This window comes from Parus major, chromosome 1A, assembly GCF_001522545.3.
Source record: "Parus major isolate Abel chromosome 1A, Parus_major1.1, whole genome shotgun sequence".
NCBI classification, from domain to species: Eukaryota; Metazoa; Chordata; class Aves; order Passeriformes; family Paridae; genus Parus; species Parus major.
Genome location: NC_031773.1, coordinates 3,558,050 through 3,571,196, shown reverse-complemented (window position 1 = coordinate 3,571,196; position 13,147 = coordinate 3,558,050). Strand labels below are relative to the sequence as shown.

The 13,147-nt window shown below is 44.4% G+C and overlaps 1 protein-coding gene across 1 annotated transcript in view; it reads right to left on the bottom strand.

The window, feature by feature from the left end:
• The window catches only part of TAF3 (TATA-box binding protein associated factor 3), a 111,726-nt gene extending 98,970 nt beyond the window's left edge, over positions 1 to 12,756 (bottom strand). The window contains exons 1-2 of the mRNA XM_015629243.2: positions 12,513 to 12,756; positions 2,408 to 2,650 (exon numbers count right to left, since the gene is read on the bottom strand). Of these exons, the coding sequence (XP_015484729.1) occupies positions 2,408 to 2,650; positions 12,513 to 12,678 (409 nt within the window). The 5' untranslated portion in view covers positions 12,679 to 12,756. The remainder of the gene's footprint in view (positions 1 to 2,407; positions 2,651 to 12,512) is intronic.
• Between the last annotated feature and the right edge of the window lie 391 nt (positions 12,757 to 13,147).

Sequence of the window (13,147 nt, the reverse complement as noted above, 5' to 3'; positions counted from 1 at the left end):
AACATATGCAGCAGTTCTGTGATGCACCTCATCCCCTTCAAAAGCGAACCACAGAGCATCAACACCATTTTCAGAAAACACTTCAATTCAAAATTAAAATGTCCTCAGCTGTAAATTTTTTAAATCAACTATAACAAATCTGCATTCAGCAACTGTATTTAATGCTTCCTTTAAATTTCCATTTAAAAAATATTTTATTATTTTTTTCAAGTTGTGTGTATCTATAGGTGTGCTGATACACTACCCTTAGGCATCAGAAGTTTTCCTGGTTCTCATCCAACTTTGGAAATAATATCTTCTTGCTTCAGGTGTTAAAAGGATTCATACATTATTTATAAGGACTGCTAAAATCTAACTCCTGGATCTAACTTGCAAGAGAAAGAGTATAAAAAGTTACATATAGGAAAAAAAAAAGAAAAAGCACAACTGTCCCCATTTCAATTTTTAGCCTCTCTTTGTATGTCATGTATTGTCAGGCTGAGTCTGAACTCTCCTCTCTCCCTCCCCATGCTCAGATATTTGTCTGCAGCTGTTTTGAGCCTCGCTGGATTTGACTTTTCTTGCATACTTTAGAGTATGATTTTCCAAGGGAAAAAAAAAACAAAACAACTGCAACACTGCTGGGCAACTTGTTACACTTCAAAGATGCCAGATTCCTCTGACAGAATGGTGTTTGTTTACCTCCTGAAGAATCAGGCCAAAGCAAGTAGCCAGAACAGGGGAGCTAAAATCCCCATTCACTTCTCAAAGTCTTCTTCCTCTACTCTTCTTTTATATATGCCACCTACACATATGATATTTATATTTTGTTCTCCTCTTCCTGGTTTGAGAGAGTTCATTGTTAAATTTTTAGAACAATCTTTTTAACAAACTTCACAAGGGTGAGACTTCAGGATCTCCTTACTAATTTAAGAAAGTATTTCTGTTTTGAAAGCAGTTCAATTTCCTGGGTTGTATTAAGGCAAGAAACAGTTCAGTGTTTCAATAGTAATATAGTTACCAATAAAATAACATAAAAATTACATTTTACTATAACAATAATAAAATAGTTATCAATAGCAAGAAATGCTACTGATCTATAAAACACAACTAAAAGAAACAGAAAATTAAAGTCTACAGAGCCTCAGAAATACTCACCAGGATGAGTAAATCCTCACTTTGTTACTGGAATGAGCGTATTTGTTCAGAACACACCAGACCCCAGTACCTGTTCCTCAGCACAATTTCACTTGCTCTAACTGGAGTACACAGCAACTGCATTTTTAGCTGACCATGATGTAAGAGAGCCTGAACATACACTTCCTACAGCTTGCTAAACTACTGGAATACTGCCCCATGCCACACTTGTAGCAGCACAGCAATGGATTTCTTGGCCCAGCAAGGTGATGTTGCTTATATTCATCCTTATGCTGGGCAGGGTTTTTACACCTATTTCAACAAGCAGACTTTGAGACCTTCATTCTTAAAAAAAGAGCAATATGCACAATAGAGCATGATATCCCTTCTGTCCCCACACAATTCTAAATCAAGTATCTTGTGCAGGTTGCACCTGTTCATTACACTCTTGGAAAATTAAGTTCTTCTGTCTGGGATTTTTATGCCCACTACCTTACATATATTTATTTCCACACAAAGTACAGTTGTGTGCTGTTCACTATTCAAAGGGCAAGTCAAACTAGGTCATGTTTCTTAAAGGTTTATCTTATTAGCAATCAAGTCTCATATAGCTGAAAAATAGAGAAAACAAGTATGCTTTTTCCACTTCCACAGTGAAAATTCTCAGGTTATTTGCATCTCAAAGCACTTGTATAGTTGGTTTCATTGTTTCCTCAGCTGGATGACGAAACCCTAATCAATGTTAGCAAAGAGAATTAAAAGCCAGTACAATGCCTCTAAAATACTCTTCCATATTTTAAAGCTGAATTCATTTTAATTGGAAAAGGAGGTTTTTCTGCTTGGTTGGGTTTGGGTTTTTGGGTGAAATTTGTCACAAGTAAGGAGAAACAGCTATCAGGAACAGGAAATGCTGTGCCAGTCTCACAAGCCTTCCTTCTACCTTTACCAAATTACAGAAGCCCTTGCAGGAGGCATAAGGGGGAGGCTAACACATAAAAGGTAATGCAGAGCATTCATTCCTATTGTCATCTCAAAACTTAAAATTTAGAATGCATTATTGAAACATGGGGTAACATGGTGAATTTCTGGCACGAGTTAATCTGGAAGGAAAGTAAGAATGGTGGAGAACAAACCTGCCACAGCACTGCTACCTGTTTTGCAACCCTGCTTGGGTAGCACCCCATGGGCCCTTCCTGTACCACTGCCACAGGGCAGCACAGCTTGAGCTGCTGGAGGATGCCCACAAATACCCAAATACACCAAAACTGAAAGCAAAGGATTGATTTCACACCTTCTTGAGAGGAGACAATAGGTGGCAGGTAATCAGGGATGTACTCCTTCCTCTCTTCTGCATCCTTACTTCCCAGCTGGGGGAACTGGAGGACATTGTTCTTGCTGACAGGGAACGAAGGGATTTGATGTGCAAAAGTGACAGGTTCAATATTGTGTATGTAATCTTCCAGCTCATGCAGGTTAACCCCCATAAGCTTGAAGGCATCGCCTACGTCATCCAAAATAGGATCTGTGCGGCCATCTGGAACAAAAAAAACAACAGAAGAACAATATTTTCATACAAATCCAGGTTAAAAAATATTTTCATACAAATACAGGTTAAAAAATTCGACCTGAAGATGCTTCAAGATTACAGTTCCCCAGCTCACCACCAGTAGGAGAGATGGATTGACTACTCCACAGTTTCACCAGCTTACTTTCAGGAGGGTTTTGTTTTGAGCCATCACTTTATTTCAAATCATACCACTGAAGAAGTGCACTCCAGGAAGCAAATCAAGCCCAAATGAAGGAGCAACAGCAGGCAGCTTTACCTGGCAACAGTCAATTAACACCACACAACCCCATATGCAGAAAGCGTTCTTTATCAGTACGGAACAGATCAAACATTATTTCTCAACCTAGAAGAGCAACAATTTCATTTTTTTGAACTGACTGTAGTTTACAGAGAGAAAAGGAAAAAGAAGCCTCTTGATATAAAAAAAAAAACCTTCACAAAGTATCTTTCCACCTGTAGATGAAATCTACAGGCTTCATAAACTATGAGCCACTTCATCTACTGGTTAGCTACTCCTGGATAAAAGAGAAGAATATTTAGTGGTCTGATGAGGACAGAATATTTTATACTATACTTCAGGGGCTGATTTTTTGGGGTGGAACTTAAGTTTGATTCTACAGGAAAAATCTTTTTTTCTTCATAAAAAGTACAGTGAAACCTCACTGGCCAGGCAGTCAGGATATTTATTTAATAAGATCTCCAAGAAAATAGTCCAGCAGAGGATGCAGTTTGTGCTATACAATTAATTTGGCTCAAAGCTTTAAATTACACTTGCAGAAGCCCAAGTACCTCAGTTTCCCTGGCTTGACAGAGGAAAATCCCTCAAAAGGCCTCCGGAGGGAGAACTGGGCACCTGACTTCGGCAGCCAAGGCACCACTTCGAGTCTCTTCCTGACTTTTCATAACAACAATAACCCAAAAACAATGCTGTAAACCCCAAACATGATTTTAAATGCAATAAAATGATATACTGAATTATTACAATTCTGTAGAATTGGCTTATGAAGATATTACATCCCTATATGATGATAAGCTGTGATTTACTTTAAAAAGTAATTATGGAAAAGCAGCCTGTGTTTATTGAAAGAACACAATGGCTATTGTGGAGCCCTGGCTCCAGAGAATGGGGGGATGCTCTTTTGTTTGTCCTTTAACCTAATCTCTTCTTGGTTTATCTTGAAGCTGAGGCAGCTGAGAGAGCTGGTTCTCACATCACTGCATGAATTCCAACCCCCAGCCAACTCACGCCTGCAGGTACGTTTAGAAAATGAGAATTTTGTTCTAGAATTTCCCTTCTTAAGTCTTGCAGTGAAGATAAGGATAATACTCAGATTATGGGGTTGATTCTCAGCTCTCCAACACCGGCCTCTTGTGTGACTCCAGGCAAGTCTCGCTTGTGTTTTAATTCTTTCCACAGCTAAAAGGAAGATCAGACCAAGTTACTGCCAGTTTTACCCTCCTGTATTTAGAATGTGAACTCTGAGGGTGAGAAGCAGCTCAGAGTTTGTGTTTGTGTAATATACCTGGTACAAGTGCAATACCACTTTGCTCTACAAACTCCAGACTTGCATGCACATAATTACACGAGGATATCAATACTGCAGAGTAGTTATGAGACCCTTATACTTCTTTGGGGGGGGAAAGTGTATTTTATGCTTAAAAATTAAATTCAGATAATTGACACCACTAAGAAATTTTGTGTTGTTGCTTCTAGTTGCTCTTCAGGCTATGAAGATACCTATGAACTCACTGAAGCATTTTCTAAGGTGTCAAGATTTAACAGGTACAAGTTTGACAGACAGGTGAGAAGAAAAACTTGGGGAAAACTTTTCAAAGGTCTTTTCCTTGATCTGCACACCATCTTTTTAACCTCCAGAAAAGTGTGCTGACATGATTAGCAAGTGATAAATGCTAAAAAGGAATTCTTTCTACAAGTGCTTTTTAAGAACACTTGGAAAAGAAGCAGCTACTAAGTGTAACTGAAGCATGGAAATATTTAACAACTGTATCATGAAACAATTACGTGTGTTAGAAAGTGGGTTCAAAAGGTGACCAAAAAAACCCCAAAGAAGATTCAATTTTCCCACAGCTTTGACATTTGCCTCCTAAGAGACAATGCCAAGTTTAAAGTTTGATTGAAAACTAAAAATAATGTTTAAACCTGCACATGTCAGAGGGATGAAAGGATGGAGCAGTTAACCCTTCTTTTCAGGACAGTGTCTTCAGTGATAAAAGTGTTTGAAAAAAGTATCAGGTCTATATTCATATCTGTATTTAAAATCAAACCAGTTGGAAACTATCACAGCATAAAAATGCATTAAATGTATTTCTAGGTTATTCATCAAATAAAGACTATACACTTTTATTTCAACAGTTTAGCATTTCTCTTCACTCTCTGGCTTAATAAAAAAATCAGTAAAATAGCAGAAGCCAGACACATGAAAGGGAATGCTGACAAACATAACACACTCTCTCCCGGTGTTTCATTTAATCTTAGGATTCTTTCTGTGAGTAAAGGATGCCAAGAAAAAAAGTTAAATCTGCGCATACTGAATTTATCTCATTATTCTTCACATATCTGTGCTATCCTCAGTTTAAAAATTCAGATGCTGAAGCCTCCCAGTGAAATAATTAATCTAATGTCACACAGCAAGTCAGTGCCAGATCACAGACACTTCAGAGATTTGGTTTCCAGTCTCTTGCTGTTCTTTATACCACAACAGTTTAAATACTATCATTGTTCAGGGCTGGGAAGAGAAGGAAGGAGGTGGGAATAGTTTATCCAGCAAGTTACAACTCTCATCCCTTTACCTCCTGAACAGTGAACTAGGAAAATACCTTTCTCACAAGCTTTTAAGCTGCACTATCTCCCAGAATGGGAACTGTACTCCAAAAGTGGTAAAGCTGTGGCAGCAGCAGAGCTAAATTAAGACCATTTGGTCTCAAAACAGCCCACTAGAAACCTGTGGGAATGGTCATGCAGCTACGATATTCTCAGCCTCCCTGGCCATGAGAATAAGCACCAGGTGAGGAAGAATCTGCATGTGGAACTGCATCCCAAAAGAGTACTGGACTGAAATGATGGGCAGAGAGAATCCAGGCAGAGCAGAGTGTTTGTGTGGAAAGTTATCCAGCCCTCAGCCCCACTGCTCAGTATCACCTGCAGATCAATCAACCCATCCACAAGGAAAACCAAATCAAACACAAGAATGGAGCACTAAACTCTCATACAAACAAGGGTTTGGGCTGGGGGGAAAAGGATTTCTTAGAAGCTCTTAAAGCCTGGCTACCTTTGCAAAAGACACAAGAATTCCTCCAGAAAACAAGCTGGCCAGTGCTCATGTCATCCAAAGGCACTGTGAGGGGGTTGTGTGGAATTAGGGAACTGTCTTACTTGCCTTAAATTCAGTCTCAGGACCAGCTGATTCCCTTTTGCCAAACTCACCCCCACCACCTCCTCCTTCCTAGCCCAAAGTTCATACAAGTGAGTGAAAATTTAACAGGCAAATAAGTACAGAACAGAAAAGCCTTTAGTTTCATGCCAGGTCTCTTAAAGGAAGCAACTACAGTTCTGTAATAAATATACTGAGAAAAATTAATGAGTCACCACCCATGCTACATGTACACATGTTATAAATAGCTCAGCATTCCCCCTCATGGATGCTGTAAAAGAGATTTTTTTTTTTTTTAGATTTTATTTTAACCAGCAAATTATTAGGTATAGCTCCTTGGTATTTTAATTACAAGCTCTATCACAGATTCCCTGTGCTCCAGCACGTCACACAAAGTTACTCCAGGATAAGTGTTTCAAGAAGACAACATAGCTTTCACCCAGCAAAGTCGTAAGCATGCACAATAGATTATTTAATAAGTATAGATGCCTTACTTAAGGCATCTTAAATGGGGAAAAAGGGGTCCTATTAACACAGTTACCAGTCAGGCAAAAGCATCTTCTTGCTATTGGTGCTCAGAGTCTGCTACTTCTCCCAGTAACTTCAGAAATGTCAAGCAAAAAAACACATTGTCCTTCTTTATATTATTAGCCAGTAAGAAGTTAGCTTAAAAACATCAACACTTAAGGTTATAAGGACATAAAATGTACTTATAATGAATGTTACAGGCCCAAGATAGATCCTTGTTATAAAGTCATTCAAGGACCAGCAGTGGGAATCAGCTCATTTAAACTGATCACCAAAATCTAATCCTTTGATACGGATTATTACTGTAGAGTGGTAAGAATGAAGTAACTAAAAAGAACAAAACCAAAGAAAACACATGAGGTAAACTTAACATTATAAAGAAATAAAAAATTGGCTGATGTCAGGTGAATTCTCTCCTCTGTGGTAATTATCAGTGAAAATATTGGACTGCTGTTTGCATTCTTCCTTTGCTATAATGAAGGTTAAAGCAGAGACTGTGCAGACATTGGAGCAGCTTTGGAGCCAGTTCTGCCTTGGAAAATATTTTGCAATATCAGCAATTTTTCCTTCCAGTTACAATACTGTGTTCACCAAATCAGAACCTGCCTTTTAACAAAAATGCAGTTGCATTAATAATACCAATTTCAGTATGGTCATTAATATTTTATATGTATATATAATTAGTATGTAGTCCTGCAAGGAACAGGGACTTGGACTCAATGATCCATGTGGGTGCCTTCCAACTTGAGATATTCTACAATTCTATGTTTGCATAAAAATAATCTTCAAAAAAAGTAGTCAAACAATATGAAACTAAAGGCGAACTTTTAAACTTTATTTCCTAACTGCTAGCAAATTTCAGGGGAAAAAAAAATAAATCAGAGAATATCCAAGCATAAGCTCAAGACTGAAAACTGAAAGAAGGCAGAGGAAAATCCACCTCTAAATTCAAAAAGTTCATTACCCAGCTTATTACACTTCTAGTTGTACTAGCAGATAATCTAAATTTGTCCTGATGAAATAAGTCCAGGTGCCCTCAGTGACAGAGTTAAGTAGCTTCTATCTGACTGGTTTTTAGAGCAATGTAACAGAAAAAAATACTTTGGGGGGGTGTGAACGACAAGTCCCCTCCTCATCCCTCCCGTGAACTGCACCACTCACATAAACAGACTGGAAACTGAACTGCCTTACTGGATGTGCTAAGAGGTAAAACAGGACATATTCTGCATGTCTATAACACACCACCCCACAGCCAAGCTACATTAGCTAAATTCATGGCAAACAAAGCAGATTCTGATCTGTCCTCGTGGACAGCTCCCCAGTGTAAAAAAATCCAACCTATACCATTCCAGAGCAGGTAAATCAAAGCACCAGCTCTGCCACCCCTCTATCAAAGCACCTGAAATAGCAGAGCAAAACAAAGTGGCACCTAACAGGGAGCTTTTCCCTTTTCACCTCTCCTTAAAACCAACAACAACAATGCAGAACTCTGCTCTCAGAAACCACTCTACATCCGTTTGTTTTGTAGCCTGATACCTTAATTACATACTCCAACACTGGTTTTCAAATATTTAATTTCAATTTTAGGACAAAACAGCAGACAGCATACTGAATAGAGCTCCTTTGACAAGCTTTCCACAAATTTGAGCAGCATAATATGGTGTACTTTAAGAGGAAAACCCTGATTTTCTCCCTGTAAGTTCAGCCTCTCCTCCACCCCCAACACAGCATTCAGAAGCATTTCACGGCATCAAACACATCTCAAAACCACTTTGCAAATCCTTTTGCCTTCTCTTTGCAGCCACAGAAGCTCCCATCAACTACAGCTACTGTAAATGCAAAGAAACAACAGCAGAAAAGTAATGAAAATCTTGAATGTAGCTCTCCTAATGGGATGTAACAGCTGGAACAAAGATCTAACCCAGCTGGGAGAGCCATAATTTTCTTCTGCAAGTGAGAGAACATGTGAGCAGCGATGACAGGCTTTTCACAGCAATACCACGGTGTCTCAACTACGTCAGAGTAAATCCATTCAGTTTGGAACACAAAGATTATGTCCCTCAGCTGACAGCCCTGCTAACTCAAACCCCACTGGTTTGACTCCGAGATAACGCCCTGACAATGAAGATGCTACAATTGGAATTTAATTAATTCTACTTATGCAAAACCATGGCAGAATTCAGCTCATTCATCCAGAGCTGGGTTTGTACAGTAACTTATTTTAGGAGCAAAAGGAAACAATTCTGAAATCACAGGGAGATGTCAGCTCAATATTAAGATGTCGTTTTACAAACCCTTTTAAAGAAAAGAAATACAGGCATCGTTTTAAGAGAGGTGATACAAAAAATACCACATCACTGGCACAAACACAGCATATTCCCCTTCTCCTCAAAGATAAACAAATAAACAAACAAATCTAAAACCACCAAACAAAGATTGTGATACTTGTGGTACTTCCTTCCCCACTCATAGAGGCAAAAAATGCCTTTCCCACTTTCAGTAAGCAAACCCAAAGCAAGAAAGGTGTATCTGAGCTCTACAAACCTCCAATCCTCAGCACCAAAAAAATTATTTGCATCATCTCTATGTCTTTTCCTCCCAGTCTTAAAAACACTGCAGCAGAAGCATCTTCCTCAAAATTTGTAATAACTCTATGAAAGGACAGCTCTGACCAAACCTAGATGAGCTGCTTTTTCACCTCATCAGTCCATCCTCCTAAACCCTCTATGTTGTCTCCTTTAATTGCTTTAAAGATAGTCTCTGTGTGGATTGGAATACAAACTTCACAGCTGCACTTGTACTGTTGGGATATATGGGTTAATATTGCACTGTCCCATTTCTAGACTAACTTGCTCTCAAATTTGGGGAAAGTTGTACAAGTAAACCTATACAACCTGAGAAATCCAGTTTGCAGCATACAGTCATTCCTAAGCTTGATTACACTGGCACTGTCGGACTTGATCTCAATTATTCCTGAAATGATGAAGCAGAGCCAGGACCATCACTCAGCTCATCACTTTGCTGCATGGGGGATCCCTGCAGCAGTGAGAAATTCCCTTCTTCAGAGAAGGGACACAACCTCCAACAACAGCACTTTCAGGCTGTGGTTGCTCCTCTCCTGACCAAGCCACTCACACTGCACCTCCCAGCTCCACACACTCTCCAAATTCACCCATGCAAAGGAATGCAACACACTCAGACCTCATAGTTCCTTGGATCTTGATGCTGCATCCAATCCACCACCAGCTGACAGCAACATGTGTCTGATATTCCTCTCACCTGTGGCTGTGACACCTCATTAGCACAATTCCCACAGCTTGGACAGTACTGGCAAACATTCCCAGTGATGCACTTCAGGGCTGTGATCCCTGTTACCTCTCCAGTAATCTCCTGCAGGCCCAAGCATATTCTCTGAACTGGTGGTGGCTACAGCAGCCCCCAAATCCACTTCAGGCAATCAGTTATCCATCCCAGCTCGAGCCCCTGCCAGACTCAACTGACCCCTGCCCCAGGGGCTCTCCAGGACTTTCTCCTCCACAAGTACAGGACACATGGAGCAGCAGCTGCCCACAATGCCACAGCTCTTCAGCATGCCAAAGGAAGGGGGAACATGTGCCTCTTGGCACAGGAGGCACAAGCAGCCCTGGTTTTCCAAGCACACAGCCTATATCCACCTCTCCAGGGTACCCTTGCTCCCCAAAGTCCCTCCACTATGGAGATCCCCCTTCAATTCCTTCCTACTACTCACAGATCCAGCAGGAGCACAGCAGCCCCATCTATCCACACAAATCTCTGCCACATGACACCCTCTCTTCCCCACATGTAGGGCAGCAAAGGCCTCCACACACACAGACTCATGACCCTCTAACCACACCAAGAGCCTGAGCCTTGCTCCTCATTCCCCACATTTCCTGTGTTTAGACCTGGCAGTGATCCTGCCTCTCCCCGAAGATTGTCACCCCCCCACCCCTTCCCAACCCATCAGCCTCCTTTGCTGACATTCCCAGACCCAGCACACCCCTTACCACCCTCTCAGCCCCACTGGCAGCATTACTGACCAAGCAAGAAACTGGACATCCCATCCTCCAAAACCCCAAGTTCTGCAGGTGCCAGCAGGACATCCAACCCCTCAGTACCTCCACCTCACTCACAATCCCAAGGGACACACAACTGCATCCTCGACTGTAGACCCAGACCCAGCAGTGGTGCTCGCTTCTGACATCAACACCCACATTCCACACTCGTATGTGACCCAGACAGCAGTCCTTGGCACTGATTCCCAGGCCTCTCTTCTTTCTCTTCTCCTACTTGCTGTAAACTCACCCCTTCCATGCTCCCACCCCAGCCCCACCTCACCCCTAATACAGTGAGGCCCTGGGCATCCTGCACCCCACCATCACCTCCAGCTCCTTCTGTATCGCTTCAATGGCAGTGTTGGCTAACTCCAGTCCCCCACATATCCAGTGAAACCTCTTCCTCTGCATCCACGTGAGGACACTCATACCTCATGCAAGTGCACTAAATTATCCTCAGCCCCAACCCACCCCTTCTGCACTCCACAATTCCCATGTGCAGCCCTGCCACACTCCCACATTCTGTACACTACAGCTCCACTTCCCCCCCAAAACATGTTAATGTTAGTGCATCCCTGCCTTCCTACATTCCCCATACACATGTTCCCAGCCCCACAGCACCACTGCTTCCCATCTCCACACAAACATTCCCAGAGCACCCCAGCAACAGGACCTCCCATGCAGGAGGGAGTCCAAGCCTTGCACCCTTCATCCTCAGCACTTCCCCTTGTGACAGAACAGTGAACCCCACACACACCCCCTCACCTGCACTGGGCCCCCACAGCCCCCTCAGCACTGACCCCAGGGCACAAAAGATGACCCAAAAATGAGCCACAACAACACAGCACCACATCCTCCATGTACACACCCCACCAGTAAAAGGGGCTAGCTGCCCCTTCTCCCTCCAGTTCATCCCACTCCCAGATTCAGAACATCCCAGCAATGGGGCCAACAGTGCCCTCTCCCCCTCCAGTACTCATGTCTCTCCCTCCCCAGCACACTGCTCACCGTAGCCAGAGAGAGTGGGACAGCACCCCCATGTCCCCACACCCCAGACCCACTGCCACAGAGCCTCCTGTTCTCCAACTCCAGCCCCACAGCCCCAACTCCTCACCCACAGCCAGACCCACTGCCCCACAGTTCTCCCTGGCCCCAGGACCCCCTTGACCCAGCACTGCCCCAAGGCTTCCCTCCCCGTCCTCTCAGTCCTGTGTACCACTGCACAGCCTGGCTCCCCTTCCCCACAGCTCCCAGCACATGGGCTGATCTTCCCCAAACCCACATCTCACGTTCACTGACCCAAAGACCCCAGCACTGCCCAAATCCCACCTCCCTGCACTCTTCTGCCCTGCCCAAATGACCACAGCTCCGTGACCCTGCCCTGCCAAGCACCCTCAGCTCCTGGCACTGCCTGACAAGCAGCAGCTTCCAGCTGCTCTCCCCACACCTCCACAAAGATACCCCACAGCCTTTCCCCACAGATCCCCACTCAGGGTCCCCTGTGCTACCCAAACCCACCTACCTGTACCCCCCTGCCCTGTCCCCCAGACCCCTGCCCAAATCCCACCTCTCCGTGCCCCCCTGTCCTGCCCCCCAGACCCCAGCACTGCCCCAAACCATTTCCTCGTGCCCCCCTGCCCTGCCCAAATCCCACCTCCCCGTGCTCCTGCCCTGCTCCAGCAGTGCCCAGCGCCGCTTCCTTGGCGGGATGGTCGAGACTGGCAGGGCTCACGGAGCTCACTCAGTCCGGACCCTGCTCAAGCAGGGCCACTCACAGTGGCCTCCGAGGACCGTGTCGAGCCGCATCCCCCCAACCCGGCCCCAGCCCGCACTCACAGAGCTCGCAGTAGCGGTGGCAGCCCCGGCCCAGCCCCTGCAGGTACCGCTGCAGCACGTCGGTGAGGAGGTCGCAGGCCGATACCTGCACCGAGTCCCAGCCCAGGGCCTGGCAGATCTGCGCCACCGACACCCGCAGCAGCCAGCGGGAGTAGGTCTCGCACATCCCGCCGGGGCCGGGGGGCCGCGGGAGCTCTCACGCACCGCCCGCCACCGCCGCCATCGCTGCCGCCATCTTGGCGCCGCCCCGCCCCCGGCAGGCAGCGCCGCTCCAGCGCCGAGCGCATCGAGCGGGGCGGGGCGCGGAGCGCGGGAACCCGCCCGGAGCACTCAGTGCCGCGTCCCGCAGCGCGGAGGGGACACGGCGGGGTCGGCATCGTGTAAATACATCAGGATCAGCACCCAGCTTCGCTAAATGTCTCCCACCGCCTGAAGGGAGCTTACAGGAAGGATGGAACAAGACTGTTTACAAGGGCAGGTAGTGACAGGACGAGGCGGAACGGCTTCAAACTGAGAGTAGTTTTAGATGGGATGTGGGGAAGAAATTCTGCACTGTGAGAGCGATGAAACACTGCCACAGGATGCCCAGAGAAGCTGTGGATGGCCCAGTCGTGGCGGTATTCAAAGTCAGGTTG